The 19,749-nt window shown below is 43.1% G+C and overlaps 1 protein-coding gene across 1 annotated transcript; it reads left to right on the top strand.

Annotated features, from left to right (window-relative positions):
• The first annotated feature begins 16,406 nt into the window (after positions 1-16,406).
• On the top strand, positions 16,407-17,359 carry LOC137331088 (G-protein coupled receptor 55-like). Its single transcript, XM_067994691.1, has one exon. The coding sequence runs from the start codon at positions 16,407-16,409 to the stop codon at positions 17,316-17,318; it is 912 nt and encodes a 303-aa protein (XP_067850792.1). The 3' UTR covers positions 17,319-17,359.
• The last annotated feature ends 2,390 nt before the right edge of the window (positions 17,360-19,749 follow it).

Below are 19,749 nucleotides of genomic sequence, written 5' to 3'. Positions count from 1 at the left end.
GAAGATTTTTCTCAAAGTTCAAGCCCGAAAACTGGAGAATCAAGAAAAATGGGACAGGGAGGCTTGCTACTGCATCATCACCCTTAAAATTAGCTTTTGAGATGTTGTTCTGCTTTCACTGCTAACATTAAGAGCCATATTTAAATGTTAGCAATATGATGGGCCTCAAGATTCCAGTCTATTTCCCTCCATTTCCCTTCTGAAACACCAATGCAGGAGAAGACGAGGACATTTATTATAACCAATTTTACTAAGCTGAGAAGTGATTTAGCAAAAGTGGACAGGAAACAGCTACTTGAAGGTCAGTCAGTGTCGGAGCGGTGGGAGGCATTCAAGGGGGAGATTCAAGGGGCTCAGAGTAAATATGTTCCCACAAAGAAAAAGGGTGGGACTGCCAAATCTAGAGCCCCCTGGATGACAAGGAGCATACAGGGTAAGATAAGGCAAAAAAGGAAAGCTTATGTAAGACACCAAGAACTCAATACTTCAGAAAGCCTAGAGGAGAATGGAAAGTGCAGGGGTGAAATTGAAAAACAAATTAGGAAAACAAAGAGAGGGCATGAAAAAATACTGGAAAGTAAAATTAAGGAAAACCCAAAAATGTTTTATTAATACATAAAGAGCAAGAGGATAACTAAGAAAAGAGTAGGGCCTATTAGAGACCAAAAAGGTAAATTATGTATGGAGGCGGAAGATGTGGGTATGGTTCTTAATGAATACTTTGCGTCTGTCTTCACAAAAGAGGGAGACGATGCAGACACTGTAGTTAAGGAGGAGGAGTGCGAAATATTGGATGGGATAAACATAGTGAGAGAGAAAGTATTAAGAGGATTAGCATCTTTGAAAGTAGATAAATCACCAGGCCCAGATGAAATGTATCCCAAGATGTATCCCAAAATGTATCCCAAGATGTTAAGGGAGGAAATAACGGAGGCTCTGACCATCATTTTCCAATCTTCCCTGGCTACAGGCGTGGTGCCGGAGGATTGCAGGACTGCTAACATTGTATCATTGTTTAAAAAAGACCGAGTAATTATAAGCCAGTCAGTCAAAACTCAGTGGTGGGCAAATTATTGGAATTGATTCTGAGGGACAGCATAAATAATCATTTAGAAAGGCACAGGTTAATCAAGGACAGTCAACATGGATTTGTTAAGGGAAGGTCATGTCTGACTAACTTGATTGAATTTTTTGAGCAGGTAACAAGTAGGGTCGATGAGGGTAACACGTTTGATGTAGTATACATGGATTTTAGCAAGGCTTTTAACATGGCGGATTGGTCAAAAAAAGTAAAAGCCCATGGGATCCAAGGGAAAGTGGCTAGCTGGATCCAAAATTGGCTCAGTAGCAGGAAGCAAAGGGTAATGGTTGACAGGTGTTTTTGCGACTGGAAGGCTGTTACCAGTGGGGTCCCGCAAGGCTTAGTATTAGGTCCCTTGCTTTTTGTGGTATATATTAATGATTTGAACTTGAATGCAGGGAGCTTGATCAAGAAGTTTGTAGATGATACCAAAATTGGCCGTGTGGTTCATAGTGAGTAGGAACGCTGTAGACTGCAGGAAGATATCAATGGACTGGTCAGGTGGGCATTTGGGGAGGGCAAACAAGGTAAGGGAGTATACAATAAATGGGAGGATACTAAGAGGTGTCGAGGAACAAAGGGACCTTGGAGTGCATGTCCACAGATCCCTGAAGGTAGCAGGACAGATAGATAAGTTGGTTAAAAAGGCATACAGACAGGATACTTACCTTTACTAGCCAAGATGTGGAGATGCCGGTGATGGACTGGGGTTGACAATTGTAAACAATTTTACAACACCAAGTTATAGTCCAGCAATTTTATTTTAAATTCACAAGCTTTCGGAGGCTTCCTCCTTCCTCAGGTGAATGTTGTAGAAATGAAATCCTCGAAATGAAATCGCATTTATAAATCACAGAACAATGCTTGGTGATTACAGACAGTTTTTTCAACTGCCCGTTGCCAAGGCAATCAGTGTGCAGACAGACAGGTGTTTGCTACAAGGTCTCCGAATATACAAATCACCAAAAAAAAACAGAGATAGAGAGGTAGAAACATAGAAAAGACAGCAACTGACCCGTTATATTAAAAACAGATAACATTTGTTCGCTGGTGGGGTAATGAGTAGCGTGACATGAACCCAAGATCCCAGTTGAGGCCTTCCTCATGGGTGCGGAACTTGGCTATTAATTTCTGCTCGACGATTTTGCGTTGTCGTGTGTCTCGAAGGCTGCCTTGGAGTACGCTTACCCTAAGGTCGGTGGCTGAATGTCCTTGACTGCTGAAGTGTTCCCCGACTGGGAGGGAACCCTCCTGTTTGGTGATTGTTGTGCGGTGTCCGTTCATCCGTTGTCGCAGCGTCTGCATGGTCTCGCCAATGTACCATGCTCTGGGCAATGTACCTGCTCTTATATTCTATGCCAAGGCATAGAATATATGAGCAGGGAGGTTATGCTAGAACCATATAAAACATTGGTTAGGCCACAGCTTGAGTATCGTGTACAGTTCTGGTCACCACATTACAGGAAAGATGTGATTGCACCAGAGAGGGTACAAAGAAGATTTATGAGGATGTTGCCAGGGCTGGAGAATTTTAGCTATGAGAAAAGATTGGATAGGCTGGGGTTGTTTCCTTTGGAACAAAGGAGGCTGAGGGGAGATTTAATTGAGGTATATAAAATTATGACAGGACCAGATAAAGTGGATAGGGAGGACCTTTCTTCCTTAGCAGAGGGGTCAGTGACCAGGGGGCATAGATTTAAAGTAATTGGTAGAAGGATGAGAGGGGAGCTGAGGAGAATTTTTTTCACCCAGAGGGTGGAGGGTGGTCTGGAACTCACTGCCTGAGAGGGTGGCAGAGGCAGAAACCCTCAACTCATTTAAAAAGTACTTGGATGAGCACTTGAAGTGTCATAATGAGAATCCCTACGTGGTCAGTTTTCGGTAAAATATTAAGATGCCTACGTGGCAAAGAAGCAGAATGCAAAATGATTAGAAAGGGTTAATTAGTTAGTAACTGAGATTGGTACAGGTGGCCTGGCCTCCTGCTGGGCCATATGTTTGCGTAGTCAGCAGGTTTGCATGGTCTTAGCAATGTAGAGTCTTTGATGTGATTCAAGGACTGGTCTGAATGTCTCCATGTTTATGGCAGATCAATATAGGTAACGAGCTTAGCCAAAGTTGAAAGACATTCCAGGTTGGAAGGTGCGGAAGTATCCCCTTTGATGTCTAACAGCAGCATGATCAACACATGGATGATTTATGATTGGCCGGAAATAATGTAACCTCGCATGGCAACCTATGCCCGGCTTATGATTGGTGTTGACCCTCGTTAAGTATGTTCCAACCCCTATTGATTTGTATAAAAACGTGTGGATTTCTGTATGTTTCTTGTTCTTGCTCTGCCAGCATAGAGGGACTCTATCAGGAGTCCAAATCAATGCTGCAGACTAAGAACCCTGCTATTAAAGTTGTGATGAACTTTAAAATGTACTCGACTTCAGATTTTACTGAACCAGACTGAGGGGAAAGAATCCGGATCGTCATTTGGTGGCGCGTACGGGGATCTTAACGGTCGTTCACCGAGAGTTCGCGGAGTAAGAGGCGGATTATCTCAGACACGGAGGAAGGAAATGGCGCCCCGATGTAAATAGTCTTAATTTACTACGTCAGTTTTCCTCCAATCCGTCAGTCTGACGACGAATCGTCCAATTGCTGACACTCGTGTGGCGTCCTTACAAGATTCAGGTCATTCTGGCGAATACACAGAAATAGCAGGAAGAGGTCAGTGGTCGAATATCACTGAGGGAATAACTTGTAAGCGGGAGGTCAGTGGTTAATATCACTGAGGGTAGTCAGGGTTTAAGTTCCTGGTGATTGGATATAAACAGGAACTAGTGATCAAAATATCACTGACTAAAAACTTAGATGCCGCCAAAAAGGCTCAGGAATTAATTTGGAAAAATAACAGAGGTACCACAGCCAAAGAACTAATTGCTTTATGGAGACAGTACTGTCAAAAAAAAAATATGGATAGAATTAAGTGACTAGACAAATGTTTAAAAGACAGAGACCCGAAAAAGAAAGGTTTTGTTGTTTAAGTGTACTGTCCCTTTAAAAAGCCTGTCTTGATCAGTGTTTTTTTTGTCGGTGTTGTGGGCCACGCCCCCTTCTTACTGTGTCTTACGTGTTTTCTTCCTTTGTGTAATGTATCTGTCTTGTCATGTGTTTAATTCTGATACTGCTGAATTAAAATTGGAGTTATTGAGGTTAAGTGACCTATTAAATTCTGGTTCTTATAAAGTGTGGGCATGTTAAATTCCAGACATGGGATCTTCAAAAAATTGGCATTTTGAATGTTTATTTTGTGATTGGCTGTGGTTTAAAAAGAGGTTAAAAATTAACGGGATAGATTAAAAAAACTATCAGGATCATTGTGATAGGAAAAGTCGGAAAGCTGGAACAGCTCGGAGCGTTGATTATAATCACATCCACTAAAAGTATGTGAAAAAATAGTGTGCAAAAATATAGTATAAAGCAATCCACAAATGTGAGAAGTAAAAAATTCAGTCAAACCTGTGTGAAGTGAAATTTTGAAGGTGGGAACTTAATCTCAAAAGGGAGAAGGATCAAGTTACTCCTACCACAAGAGCAAGTTAATGTTAACCCCTTCCATCCCAAGAAGCCAGACTGTCATGCCAAGACCAGTTCAAATAGATAGAAATGACCCAGTCGGTTGAGAACTGTCTGAGGCTTGCCCAGAACACAGGAGAACATGAGGTAATAATTGGTATAGGTTATATTAGTAAAATTGTCCCAATTACTCAGAAATGCCAAAGGCTACAATTGACTGAGATATAAGTTTTCACGCTACAGTGAAAAATTGATAAGAAAGGAATGTAAAACAAATCATATGAAAAGGAAGCATAGGTTAGACAATCGGAAGTCCATTACTTGAGCTATGTACTGACACAGGGTACTAAATGCCTATCAGTTTTACCCTGCCACAGTATGATAAGGAAGTTTTGACAAGTTCTGGGACTATTCAATTTTATTTGAAATTAATAGCAGAATACAAGATCTGACCAAAGAGGGGAGACCTTCCCTGACAAATTATATAACTCGCATTGAGAATGCTAAGAAAACTCAACAATTAGATCAACACCTCCTAACTCAAATGTTAAAACAAAGAGCGACATGGAATGAAGGTGGACATCGTAAAAAGAGATAGGCAAATATGGAGACGTAAAGATCTGTGATAAGTGATATAGCAACTGCCTTTGCCTCAGTTGTTAACACCATTGATTTGACAACATTAGATCAAAAGGTCAGAGATTTAGGGTCTCGCATTAAAGATATATTAAAAGATAAATGAAAATACAGATAAGGAATTGTCTGAGGATCAAATGCTGACCATATATTTGCAAAGGATAGCTACAGTGCTAGAAACACATGCCCAAACCATTAATAAATTAATAAAAGAGGAATATAACGTATCTTAGCAGGCGGCTGCTAATGATATCTGCTTAATGTGGTTACATCTTGAAAACACAGAGATTAGGACTTGGAGTTAGAAATTCCAGTCTGCAGCCCTGCGTACATCTATATGTGGGAGAGACAGTGTTTATTTCAGACAGGCTGCGTGCTTCAGAGAGAGAGAGCGAGAGTGGAACTAGGCAATTTCTCTCTCCTGTTTTGTTTTCTGAATTTGTTTCGGGTAAAGGGATTATTCCTTTGGATAAATAAATAATAAATGAAGATTTGACAAATTAATCACTTGGGCTCTCAAGAAGAGCCGCAATGGATTTTCTGTGTTTCTTTTAAAACAGGTGACCCTGGTTTTTTTTTGGGACCACGTGAGTGTTGATGGTGCAGGATTACCAAGAGTAGTTACAAAGTTATGGTGCAACCTTTGCTGGAGAAATTTGGTGCAGGAAACGATCCAGTGGTGTTAAAAATTTAAGACTTTAGCTGCAGACATCAGCGGATACCAAATGTCACAGCATGGTGATATCAACCTGATTCTCTTCTTTTGAAAACATATTGATTTGTTTTGTTTTAACCTATTTATTGTCTTCCGAGACAGAGTGCTCGAGGTGGGGAGATATGGGAATTTCTCTAAAGTCATTGAATTGGGCATGATAAAAAAAATCAATCTGGCATAAATATACAATCTAGTGGAAGTCAGGAAAGTGTAGTTAAGAATAGTAAATTGATAGCTTTCTCGTGGAGATATTTGTGTCCTTGCCTATAATGAATAATGAGAAAACTACACTCAATAGCCTGGCCACTACCCTGACATCGGGACCATGCAGGGGGAGATAAGCACTCTAGACACCCCTGATCTTTTTGATAAGATAACCTGAAAACCTAAGAGTGGCTACATTGGACATAAAAGATACAAATGTATGTTGTCATCATCTGAAACGGAGATCAGGATGAAGAACATGATTACAAAGGCCTATGGCCTGGTGAGCTATTGCAACCACTCTTTAAACAAACCAGTTGCTTTTACAGGACTGAATCCTACAGGACATATGATGTGTGCCATGGAAAATGTTCGGAAATACCATGAGGAAGAAGAGACTGGCCAGCAGAAAGTTAATATCCAAGAACACTAAGCTCATTCCTATGAGATGCTGCTAGTATGCGGAGATACATGAAGAAGATACATTGAAGAATGAGTCTCAGACAGGCTCAGTTACTTGACAACAGCACAACAGGAAAATGGTTAATGTGGTCCAGGCGAGTGAGAAATCCTTTTAAACAAGGCACTGACACATGGTCCATAGAGAAACCAACTAATTAATGAAACAGTCAGGAAACACTGGTATCAATCAAAAGGACTGAAATTAAAGTAAAGAGGGACACAGTAATTTGGATTTCCAAAATTCAGGGTTAGGTTCCCATCACTTAACAATAAAATTGGGAGAAACAATATTTAGAAGATATCCGCACGATGGATACAAAATTACAAGATTATGAGGGGCCCAGATAAAGTAGACAGGAAGTACCTGTTTCCCCTAGCAGAGGGTTCAAGAACTAGAGGACGTAGATTTAAGCTGATTGGCTGGAACAAAATTAAAGGGATGTGTTACTAGACATGCTGTCACTGTGTGTCCACATAGTGTTGGACACAGCCTAGAAGCACAGTGTGGGTTTAATAATACCGGTACCAATCCGGATATTAACTGTACCATGGAGGCCCTAGAGGCGGATCTAAAACCCACTTAAGTGGCATATGCCGGAGAGGGCAAATATTGTGTTACAACTAATTTGAAAACGTTTAAATATGCCAATCTAACTTGTGATATTTTAAGTCCAGAATTGTACTCCATTTCTGAAGTCCTGGTTCGGATTGGACCCGAGGAACTGATAGAGATACACCGGCATAACCTCACCACCTTACAAGTTTCTGAGAATGTCAGAAAGGACTTAAAAGCATATCAGGACACATTTGGGTATCTGACACCCTGTTGCCTAAATACTTGAAAGCATTGCGAATGGAGATACGCCTCTCCCAGAAGGTTTATTATAACCTACAACAGGACAATAACAACATTAAGCATGACATTGACCAAATTAAAGTCACCACCTGGTGAAATGACCTCTGGAATTTCGGACTGAATATACAGATCCATCCTTGGATTAGATTAATTTCATATGTATTAGTCGTAGTGCAGTTTGTTGTAATGTGCTTCTTGATTTTCATTGCATGTAATAAATGTAAGCAGAGGATGAAGGGTTTGGCAAAGATAGTAAAACAGAGCCTGGGTGAGAATGTCCCCATTGTCTCTGTGGTTTCAACTAAGAACACATCTTAATGGGGTAAGGTGCATGTAAAAGGGAAGACAATTATAGCTCTGCCTCTCTTCCACCCGGACTGGTGGCCAACACGAAGGGAACCTGGTTAAGATGAGGTACAGCATCTAACGGGATATTGTAGGGAGAATTTGGATTAAGGGATATAATGGGGAGGGCACCAATTCACAGGTGTAAAATGATCTGAAAGGTACCATTCAGTCTAGTTAGGCTGGAAACAAAATATAAAGCACCATAGGATATTTGACTATGTTAGCCTTTTCAAATTAACATGAATAGGTTTAGCTGACCAAGGACATTCGCAACTTACTTGAGAGATGTTTAGAAGGAGTCTGTTCCTGAGAACAGATAAGAGTACAAAGGCGTATTGATGAAACATGTCTGTGTTCTATTGGGACTTCTCTAGTTCAAGGGCTAGTCATATTCATTGTTATAATTCTTATAGTTTATTGCTTACTTAAATGTTGCTGCACTGCAGAACCTGCAGAATCAGTGAGCACCATAATAATTGGTTATCATAAAATGATAAAAGGGGGGAATGAGAATCCCTACGTGGTCAGTTTTCGGTAAAATATTAAGATGCCTACTTGGCAAAGAAGCAGAATGCAAAATGATTAGAAAGGGTTAATTAGTTAGTAACTGAGATTGGTACAGGTGGCCTGGCCTCCTGCTGGGCCATATGTTTGCAGGTTTGCATGGTCTTAGCAATGTAGAGTCTTTGATGTGATTCAAGGACTGGTCTGAATGTCTCCATGTTTATGGCAGATCAATATAGGTAACGAGCTTAACCAAAGTTGAAAGACATTCCAGGTTGGAAGGTGAGGAAGTATCCCCTTTGATGTCTAACAGCAGCATGATCAGCACATGGACGATTTATGATTGGCCGGAAATAATGTAACCTCGCATGGCAACCTATACCCGGCTTATGATTGGTGTTGACCCTTGTTAAGTATGTTCCAACCCCTATTGATTTGTATAAAAACGTGTGGATTTCTGTATGTTTCTTGTTCTTGCTCTGCCAGCATAGAGGGACTCTATCAGGAGTCCAAATCAATGCTGCAGACTAAGAACCCTGCTATTAAAGTTGTGATGAACTTTAAAATGTACTCGACTTCAGATTATACTGAACCAGACTGAGGGGAAAGAATCCGGATCGTCAATAACCTACAGGGCTACGGACCAAGTGCTGGAAAGTGGGATTAAGCTGGATAGCTCTTTTTCGGCCGGCTCTGGGCACGATGGGCTGAATGGCCTCCTTCTGTGCCCTAACTGTTTATGATTCTATAGGAGGTGCGAGGGAGACTTTGTGAGGCTGGGTGAATGATTTTTCATAGATAGGAAACATGGCCACTTCTCCCTTTCCCAACCCCTCAAAATGCCTGTTCTTTTTTGTCTGGGTTCATTCAGAGCCAATTAAAATATTTGACTCCAGCACTCATTGTAGGTGTTAGAGCAAGTGCTCTGTTGCAGCACCAAAACTTTTTCTACCCCATATTGTCTCTCTGGAATGAAGCAGAGAAGTGGCTAGTGAACTGAAAGAATAGAGATACTGCTTGAAGTCTGCCCTGCAAACTTAATTGACCGCGACCAGTGTTAGACTGGCAGGCAGAAATCCCACCTTGACCCACTTCCAGCAGCGATCCTGCCATTGAGGTATACGCACCCTGTGGTTTCAATTGCTTTCAGATGTCAGAAGCAACTGGACCAATTCCCAGCTAGAAATTGCCAGCACTGAAAGCCCGGGTGAAATTTCCAACTCAAGACGCAGGGCCCAGACAGAAGCACAGGTTTAGGGGTGGTCAGATCTTGCAGATATTTCTACACAAAATGACCGACTTTACAGACAGGTTCAGTGATCTTTTTTCAGAAGTCTAAAATCTTTGCAGTTCTTTTCCGTAGCTTTTAACTGAGACTATGATTGGATGTTATATGGGAGACAACTCCATGGGGCCCCAACCTGATTGTCTGAGATCTATTAGGCTATTCCTCTATTACGTGTTTGTCTTTAGTCTGATGGTAAATCAGGCTCCTTTGATGATCAAACAAATTCTTCTTGATGGTCAGAATTAATCATTTCTAACACTGAAGGTGCGAACAGTGGTGTTATCAGATAGGAACGAGAGGCCTATGCTTTTTTCGCACCTATCATTGCTTTCCTGATCCGAAGCCTTTGATGTATGCCCTTGTTGCCTTTTCTTATATTACCCCCTGCTATTTGAAAAGCTTATGTTTCCAAAAGCCTATGTGTTTTGAAAGCCTGACAATGCTTTAAGCTCAATATTAGCCATCTAGCTTATTTATTTAATAATCTAAATATCTATCTGCAGTACAATGTCTTTGATCCCGAATACATACTTCTCCAATGCCATCAGCGCCATTGAGGGAAAAACAGGATTTGCAAGAACACAGGGGGAAAAGTTCGATAAGGGTCATTTTTGGTTGGGGGTAGCGTGATGCGCTAGTACCCCGCGCCCCGATGGACCCTACGCAAGCAGCACGTGAATGTGTGCTGCTGAGAGGCTGCACGGAGAATGAGGAAGTTGGAAATGGGGCGTGCACAGCGCACATCATCATCAGCCTGCACCTTTTAAAGATGCAGGTGCACATTTCAAATGGCAGGTACACAGCTTACTTGGAGGAGGGAAAGATGGTCATGAGAATAGCAGGAACGGCACGAGAGAGGGCTCCACACTTCTCTGATGAAGCTCTGGAGGCCCTGGTGGAAGGCATGGATGAAAGGAGGGCCAATATGTACCCACAGGGTGGCCGGAGACCCTCCAGACTGCAGCTCCGCAGCCACTGGAAGGCTGTGGCGCAGGAATTAAATGCCAGGAGCATTGCACCATGCACGTGGGTGCAGTGCCGGAAGAAGTTCAATGATTTGACACGAGTGGTCAAGGTGAGTGAATGCAAGTGTCAAGTGGCACATCCTACCAAATGCACCACTGCTCAATGCATCACAACCCCCGTCACCCACTCACCAACAAACACTGCCCATCCATACGCAATGCTGCACTCGGCATGCTGCATCTCACCCATACATAGTACCACACTTGCAGGCCACACAACCACCACTCACAAGTCACACACAAACAGGCAGCTATTGGATCATGACAGGCACATCACCCACACACCTTGCAGGAGACTCACTGACACACTATTGTCTGTCTTGCAGGAGAAGGTGGAGCTTAACAGCTGGCAGCAGGAAGAACCTGAGGGTGGACAGGCACCTTTACACGTCCTCACCCCACTAAAGGAGACAGTGCTTAGGATCATTAGGCGGGCCGTCGCTGCAGCCGTCACAACATGCCGCGCTGGAAGTCCCGATGAAGGGGGTTTCTGCATATCTAATGCTTCTTCTCCTTTTCCACATCTCCCTGCTCCCATAATCTTTTCTGACTCACATGCTGCAGATGCTGTCAGCACACGTGTCTTACTTGCTCCTCTCCCCACTCCACAACTCAACCTGTTTCCCTTTGTCATTGCAGATACCCAAGAACACATGGTGGCACCGTCCAAGGAGGAGGAGGAGGACACTGAAGCCTCACCATCACTCGATCTGACACTTGCTTCCACCAGCTCAGAGACTGATACTGCGCATCCTTTAGAGGTTAGGTTAGAGGAGGGATCTGCATGTGGTGAGACACCGAGCACAAGTGTGCAGGAGCCAGGGCGGAGGGAACGGATACCACAGGAGCCAACTTGCCGGAGGGCGAGGTCGCTCACTAGTTCTGCTGCAGAGGAGTCAGATGAGGACTTTGATGGGCCAATCTACAGAAGACGGCTGATGGACATACACCACCAAATGCTTGGGGCACTGGAAAACCTGCCGGAAAGCCTGCGCACCATGAGAAAGGGCATGGAGGAGTCCAGCTCCAACTTGGCCCAGGGCTTTGTGCAGAGCTTGGAGCCCATCCTTTCCAACATGGAACATGTGGTCACCTCCATCAGCACACCTGTGGAACCCACCATGATGCAGCGTCTGATGACTGATGTCACAGCTTCCATTGCAACACAAACATCTACCATCCAAGGTCTGATTGCTGCATTTGGAGCTCAGACTGCTGCTATCGTTGGTCTGGGGACCACTGTGGAACAGGGCTTCTAGGGCGTCACAGCACTCCAGCAATCCGTTCTCCAGCTGATCACCAGGAGTGCTGAGGCACCACCCCGGAAGAGTGGCAGTGGTGCCATGGCAGTCGGACCTGCTGTCCTCTCTCAGGATAACAGCCTTCCTTCTCCCACCCCTGCCACTCCGCCAGTGCCCCTGTTGTTGCCTATCGGCCAGCTAGGCCAGACTGCTGCAGCCCATGCTGCAATGGTGCAGTCCGAAGCCCGCCCTCCCGGCCCAGAGCAGTTCGAGGTCGTCCTCCAAGGCTATCTGCACTCTCCTCCATTGAAGGCCAGCAGCCTTCCACCACCCATGCTCCAGCCACTGGGGAAGCACCTCGTAGAAGCACTAGGATAGGTAAAGGCATACGAGAAAAAGGCACTAAGGGAATGCACAAGGGTGAATAGTTCTGTTATGTTTGCATAATTTCATTTATTCATTGATAAATGAGACTTTGATTTTGCATTTGGTGGTGGTTTTTATTTATGCAACGGAAGCGTTGTTTGAGGAGGCCTATGGTGTGCTCCACGATGTTGCGTGTGGCAGCATGGCTCTCATTATAGGCCTGCTGTGCAGCTGTGCGTGGATTCCTGACAGGTGTCATGAGCCATGTCATGAGGGAATAGCCCTGGTCACCCAGTAGCCAGCCTTTGACTTGCCGAGTCAGGTGAAAGATAGCTGGCATCTTGGACTGCCGCATGACGAAGGCGTCGTGACTGCTCCCAGGGTAGCGGGCATCGACCTCCATGATTCGATGCGTGTGGTCGCACACCTGCTGCATGTTGAGGGAGTGGAAGCCCTTTCGGTTGACGAAGACGGCTGAGTTGATGTGCGGGGCACGCAGGGCAATATGCGTGCAGTCCATGGCACCATGGGGAAGCCGGCATTGTGGGCGAACCCCCGTGCTTGCTCGTTCTGCTTGTCTTTGTGGAGAGGGAAGGTGATGAACCCGTTCCTCATCTAGTACAGTGCATCTGTGACCTCCCTTAAGCAGCAGTGCACTGCATACTGCGAGATGTTGTATATGTTGCCATCAGAGGCCTGAAATGCTCTTGAGCCATAGAAATTCAGTGCCACCGTGAACTTCACAGCCGCAGGCAATGCTGTCCTTACCCTGCTCTGAGGCTGCAGTTGTGGCCGCACCAGTTGACAAATCTCGGTCACGGCTTCCTTGGTGAACCTTAGGCGTAGGATGCAGTCCTCCTCGGTCATGTTGAGGTAAGAGAATCGGTCCCAGAAGGCCCTCATTGGGTAGGGCCTCCTGCTCAGTGCCCTGTGCCTCCTCACCCTCCGTCTCCTCGCAGCTTGACCTGCTATGCGTGGTCTCTCTGCATGCTCCCAGTCATGCTCAATGCCCAGTGGGAGCCCTAGCAGGATTGTTGTTCAACCATGGTTGTAACTTTCTGACCCGTAAGGCAGTACCTGCCAAACCACTCTCAAATGTGGTCCAGGAACTCTCAGTATGAATAGGGAGCTTCAAAAAAACTTCCTACTCCTCCAGCAGCCAGAAGCAATAATCCAGCCACTAACCTTTAAATCCTGCATGGTCACTTCAAATAGCGTTGGTTTGGGGGGGGGTCCTCCAGGCACTCTAAGACACGTTCAGATGGTCGGGGTTAAGACTGTGCGTTGAGTTGAGCGTTAAGGTCCAAAATGGTGTCAATCACTTTAAATCAGCGTTGCACACTGATTGCATGCATTTTCTCCCTATTTTACATACTTCCGGCATTCGGTATTTGCGCATGCGCTAACTCCTATACCAAGATGGCGTCCGGCACACGTCATGCCGAAACAACGGGCTCTACATGGCCCAATTTAGTGCCCACAGTTTACTACATTACTGTGTTTGAAGGTTTTCAAATGTCTTTGTTTAAAAGGGGCAGTGTTAACCCTTTCCTTCAAATGTCTTTTGTTAAAGGGGTTTTGAATCCCACATATTAAAAATATGGAAGGGATGATTCCAAATTCTGGCATTCCCAGTGGAGAGTGGCACTAACAGAGAATGCATCTTGTGAATTCATGGGAACACAGCCGAGTACCCACCCACCACCCCCCCCACCCCCCCCACCGGTGTCCAAGACTCCCCCTGATGCCAGAGATCCTCCCCACAATGTCCGAGACCCTCACCCAGTGTCCGAGAACCCCCTCCAGTGACCCCCCCCAGTGTCCGAGACCTTCTGATGTCCGAGACCCTCCCCCGATGTCCAAGACCCCCTGATATCCGACTGTTCATCTCTCCAACTATCTCCGACTGCTCACCTCCCCAACGATCTCCAACTTCTCCCACCCCCCCCCGCGATCATCCCCCCACGCAACCCTCAAAGATTCCCATCTCTCCACGATACCCCATCTAACCCCTAAAGACCCCAATCTCTCCCCAACGCCCCTTGTCCAACCCCCAAAGATCCCGATCTCTCCCCAACTCCCCATCCATTCAACCCCAAACTTCCCAATCTCTCCCATCCAACCCCCAAAGATCGCCCCATCCAAAATCCCACTTACCTCCCCCGACTACTTTCCCGGCCTCAATCAAGCTGGCAATCGGGCGAGAAACCTTTTGAAAAATTTTAAAGCAGGTCCTACCATTAAATTCATTAGGACTTGTGGGAAGCCCTCAGAATTTATATTAATTCTGTTTAATATTTATATTAGAATATTTTAAATTATTAAGTGTTTTATTGCAAGGATAAACTAGTTTAATATTGTAAATGTTAAACTATATCACCAAATCAATTTCCAAATATTAAAATACAATAAAGTAACTGCAAATCTAAATATTTAATATATGAACAACCATGTTTTTAAATAGAAAATAGGTAATTTTTTTCCTGAAGTTTGCATTATATAATTAAATCTCAGGTATACTACTTTGAACAGTTTCTATATCTAATTATTTAACTCTTGTATGGGTCAGAGTGCTCTTGCAGTTGGTTTTTCATGTTCTTCCAGTTATTGCAACAAAAATATCAACATTGTAAAGAACTTTGGTTAGACCACACTTAAGAGTACTGTGCTCAGTTTGGTCTCCATAATACAAAAAGGATATAGAGGCACTGGAAAAGGTGCAAAATAGATTTACAAGGACGATACCAGAACTGAGAGGTCATACCTATCAGGAAAGATTGAACAGGCTGGGGCTCTTTTCTTTAGAAAAGAGAAGGCTGAGGGGTGACCGCATTTAAAATTATGAAAGGGTTTGATAGGGTACAGTAGAGAAGATGTTTACACTTGTGGGAGACCAAAACTAGGGGCCATAAATATAAGATAGTCACTAATAAATCCAATAGGGAATTCAGGAGAAACTTCTTTCCCAGAGAGTGGTTAGAATGTGAAACTCACTACCACATGGGGTAGTTGAGGTGAATAACATAGATGCATTTAAGAGGAAGCTAGATAAGTACATGAGGGAGAAAGGAATGGAAGGTTATGCTGATAGGCTGAGATGGATTAGGGAGGGAGGAGACGCGTGTGAATCATAAATCAGTTGGGCCAAATGGCCTGTTTCTGTGCTGTAAATTCTATGTAATTCTATGTCATTCTGGATTTCCCATCCACAAACCCCGCACCCCTTGCTCGCTTCCCGGCTCCAAGTTAATATTGGGGCCCTAATATCTTAAATAGATCTTAAATGGGTTAATGCCCACATTAACATAATGTAGATCTGAAAATTTAAACCAAACGGTCAGCTTGCTATTCATGCATGGGATGCATCATAACCAAATCTAATCGTCTTATGACCCAACATATGCATATACATATTCTTCAGCAATGTTCACTGGAAGATAGCAATCAAGGTGGAAAATCTGCAAGGTTTTCAGCTGCCTAGGCCAGAGGTATTGTAGTCTGCTGCAGTACCCCAGGCGCTGCAAGGCTGAGATGATTTAGTCTAGCACAGATAGGGAGTGGACCTAGGACTTCCCTAGTCTGTGTGACTCAGCACACATGGGTGGTCCATTTGCCCACTCTAAGGCACGGTGAGAGTAACTGAAAATGTCCATTTAACAATTTTATCATGCTTTTTAAATAAATTGCCACCTATCCAGAGGAAAATAATGTGCAGGATTTTTTTTTAAAAGTCCTTTTCATACATTCTCCATCCTCCCACTCATCGGAAATAACCTTGGTTTCAGTTCATGTAAAGATCACTTTCTATTGATGCGAGACATAGCAAAGTCGATATTCTGATTCTGAGAAGGATGTGGCACAGGATAGTGAATGTAATAAATATGTAATAACAAGTCAACTCTCCAAAACTGCATGACTGCAGGTCTTGGTAAGTAAGAATTTTTGGTCGTTATTACGTATAACAGAGTGTTTTAAGTTTTATTTGAGGAAATGTTTACACACTTGAGCTTGTGAGCGTGATAGAAAATTAGAGCAAATTTAAGAACTTAGTAAACTAAGCTGGATACAGTATATACAACCAACTTCCTGCTTCTACTTTTTTCAGCAAATATGTGCAATTTGAGCAACACAATGAACTTTGAAATTGTGAAGACGTTTCAGTATGTATTACATATACCAACTTTCATCCTGGGACTGATCATTAATTCAGTTGCGCTCTGGATCCTGTGCTTTAGATTAAAGAAGTGGACGGAATCTACGATCTACATGACAAACCTAATTTTTTCGGACATATTTCTGCTTTTCTCTCTGCCTTTCAAAATCCATGCCTACCGAGTCGGTGGAAAGTGGCATTTGGGCCCAGGGTTCTGTGCATTTGTGGAGTCCCTGTACTTTGTGAATACTTACGGGACCATCCTGTTAATAATGCTGATATCTCTGGATCGGTACATTGCTATCAAACATCCTTTCCTGGCAAGAACCCTCAGATCTCCAAGGAAAGCCACCCTCGCTTGCACTGTGGTGTGGGTTTGTGTCTGGTCTGCAAGCATTCCAAATTACATCCAAATTGACAGTAATCTGCCAAATGAAGCGTGCTTCGCAAATTTTTCAGAATTTTGGGAAAAGGGCATAATTCCCTTGAGTATGGAAACCATATTTTTAATTTCTGCAGTTACTGTGATTTTCTGTAGTATTCAGATAATCGGAACTTTGCAAAGAGTGGAAGAAGAGAGAGAAGATATGAACATGAGAACGTCAATGAATGTTATCTCTTCAAATCTGGTAATCTTCCTTCTCTGCTTTACACCATATCATGTAGCCATGCTGCTGTACCTTTTAGTAAGACAATGCTATATAGCAAATGATTACTTGGCGCCTCTGCGCATCTTTCTCCAGATCTCTCAGTGTTTGGCGACCATAAATTGTTGCCTGGATGCAATGTACTATTATTTGATCATTAAGGAGTTCTGGAAATCAAAGGTCAAGAGCACAGAGGAACCCATTGAAACCCATTCTAGTTGACTTCCAGAATTCATCTTTGCAGCATGTGCCAGGATTAAATCAGTTTGTAATCATCTACTGCTGCCCTGCGTATAACAATGAAATGGAGAATAATGGATGCTGGTAATAAAAATATTCTTACTGATGAGCTCACATGGTAACATAGACTGAAAAATTTCATCCATTCTTTTAGATCCAGCTCTTTCAATGGTGGAAAACATTATTTTTGCTTTTGGGCTGCCTCCAATGAGGTAACTGATTTATATTGTTGGGTGTTTCATGTTTGCAAAGGGCAGCAAAAGAGATATTAATGTTGGACCTAATCACTTAAATGATGCAACCAGGTCCATTGTGAATGTTCAGTCTACTGATTGGCTGGAAAATCAGCCAATGGGGCTGTTATTCAGTGAATTACAGACTAAATTTTAGGCTACATTTATACTGACATTTTCATGTTGTTGCAAATATATATATTTTAAATATTCTATTTGATAAGAAATATTTCAAGTTGCACAGGTCTCGAAGCAACCTTGGTATACTTGTCATGTTGGCCTCTCTCTTGAATGACCTATCTAGTGGGTCCACCTCCAATTTGCTGCCATTGAGGTAAGGAGGGATTGGCACCTTCCAGCACCTGTTTGTTGATCCAAGCAGCTAGGTCCATATCAAAGAATCAATACCAGTCAGGTTTGAGCCCCAGCTAGAATGCTGTTTGACTTGAGTTTGAACACTAGCATCAGCAGCCAAAATCAGGAGGGATGCCAATCCTTGTCCAGTGGATCTCTGTGCATTAAATCAAGACATGGGTTAGAATGGCTGATTATTCTACCTATCGTTGAGAGTCCAATTCATGATATAGCAGCTAAATCAAATTACAGGTTTCCATTGGAATCAGTGCAGAACATCTAGGCTACACATGGGCTTGTCTATGTTACTAAAGTGTATACCCAAAATCCTGAGTCGCCATGAGACTAAAAATAATTAGCAAATCATACATATATTTATTTCCCATTCTCCTTTGGCACTACTCATGGTAAGTCAGAGAATGTACCATTTTTTAAGGACAACAAAGTTATACCATGTAAAATAGGATGTTGGGGTATGCCTTTTAGGGCTAGAAGGCTTTTGATAGAGTAAATAAGGAGAAACTGTTTTCGGTGGCAGAAGGGTCGGTAACCAGAGGACACAGATTTAACATAATTGGCAAAAGAACCAGAGGCGACTTGAGGAAAAAGAATTTACGCAGCAAGTTGTTATGATCTGGAATGCACTGGCTGAAAGGGTGGTGGAAACAGATTCAATAATAATTTTCAAAAGAGAATTGGATAAATACTTGAAGGGGAAAATTAGCAGGGCTATGGGTGAAAAGAGTGGGGGAGTGGGACTAATTGGATGGCTCTTTCAAAGAGCCGGCACAGACATGATGGGCCAAATGGCCTCCTTCTGTGTTGCATGATTCTATGATCATGCAGCACAGTGGCCAGTTCACAGTGTGTTTCAAGGCATGACTGTTCTGTGTCTTTAGAATTAATAGTGGGTTCACTTAAGAATTCAGGTTGCAAATGAGAACTCTGGCTTTATTTAACTGACAGGACAATCAAGAATTTGTAGGCATTGTGGAATAACAATGCTCTTGGAGATAGGTAATGGTGGCAGTGTTAGTGAAGGATTCTATTGCAGTAATGAAACATAAGAATATCCTAAGGATTACATTAAGACAGAACCAATATAGACAAAATTAAGAAAAAGGAAGGGAAATGGTGTAATTCTTGATTTGCATTACAGGCTACCAAACAGTGGAGATGAGATAAAGGGAGCGAGCTGCAGGCAGTTCACAGAGATACGTAAGAACAACAAAACAATAATATTGAGTGATTTAAACTATACCAAAATAGACTGGAATAAAGATAATGCATGTGGACAAAGTGGGGAATGCTTTTTAGAATGCACCCAGAATTACTTCTCAGATCAACATGTTTCAAGTCCAACAAAGAAAGAAGCATTGCTCGATTTAGTTCTAGGAACTGAAGTGGAGCAAATAACTGATTTGAGAGTACAGCAATTAGGAAATAGTGCCCACAACATGCTTAGGTTCAATGGAAGAACAGAAAAGGATAACAAAGAGTTAAAGATAAGGTTACCAGATTGGAAAAAGGCAAAGTTCTGTGAGATAATAGGCAATCAGACCTAAATTAACAGAAAAGTGGGAAATCTTCAAATATGAAAAGACATAGAGTAAAAAATAAATATATTGTTATAAGGTGAAAAGAGGATACATCAAAGCATGGAGAGATTGCCCTGGAAATTCTATGGGCCCCAATTCTGGCTGCACCAGGATAGCAGCTACCAGTATCCTCGAACACTCACCTCTCCAGCCCCCCTGCAGAGTTTGCGGGTCAGTGGGGTTGGTGCCACTTGGGGCCCGTCTTTGATACCCATCTACCCCATGCAT

Source organism: Heptranchias perlo, chromosome 13 (assembly GCF_035084215.1).
Source record: "Heptranchias perlo isolate sHepPer1 chromosome 13, sHepPer1.hap1, whole genome shotgun sequence".
NCBI classification, from domain to species: Eukaryota; Metazoa; Chordata; class Chondrichthyes; order Hexanchiformes; family Hexanchidae; genus Heptranchias; species Heptranchias perlo.
This window is presented reverse-complemented; position numbering and strand designations above follow the sequence as displayed.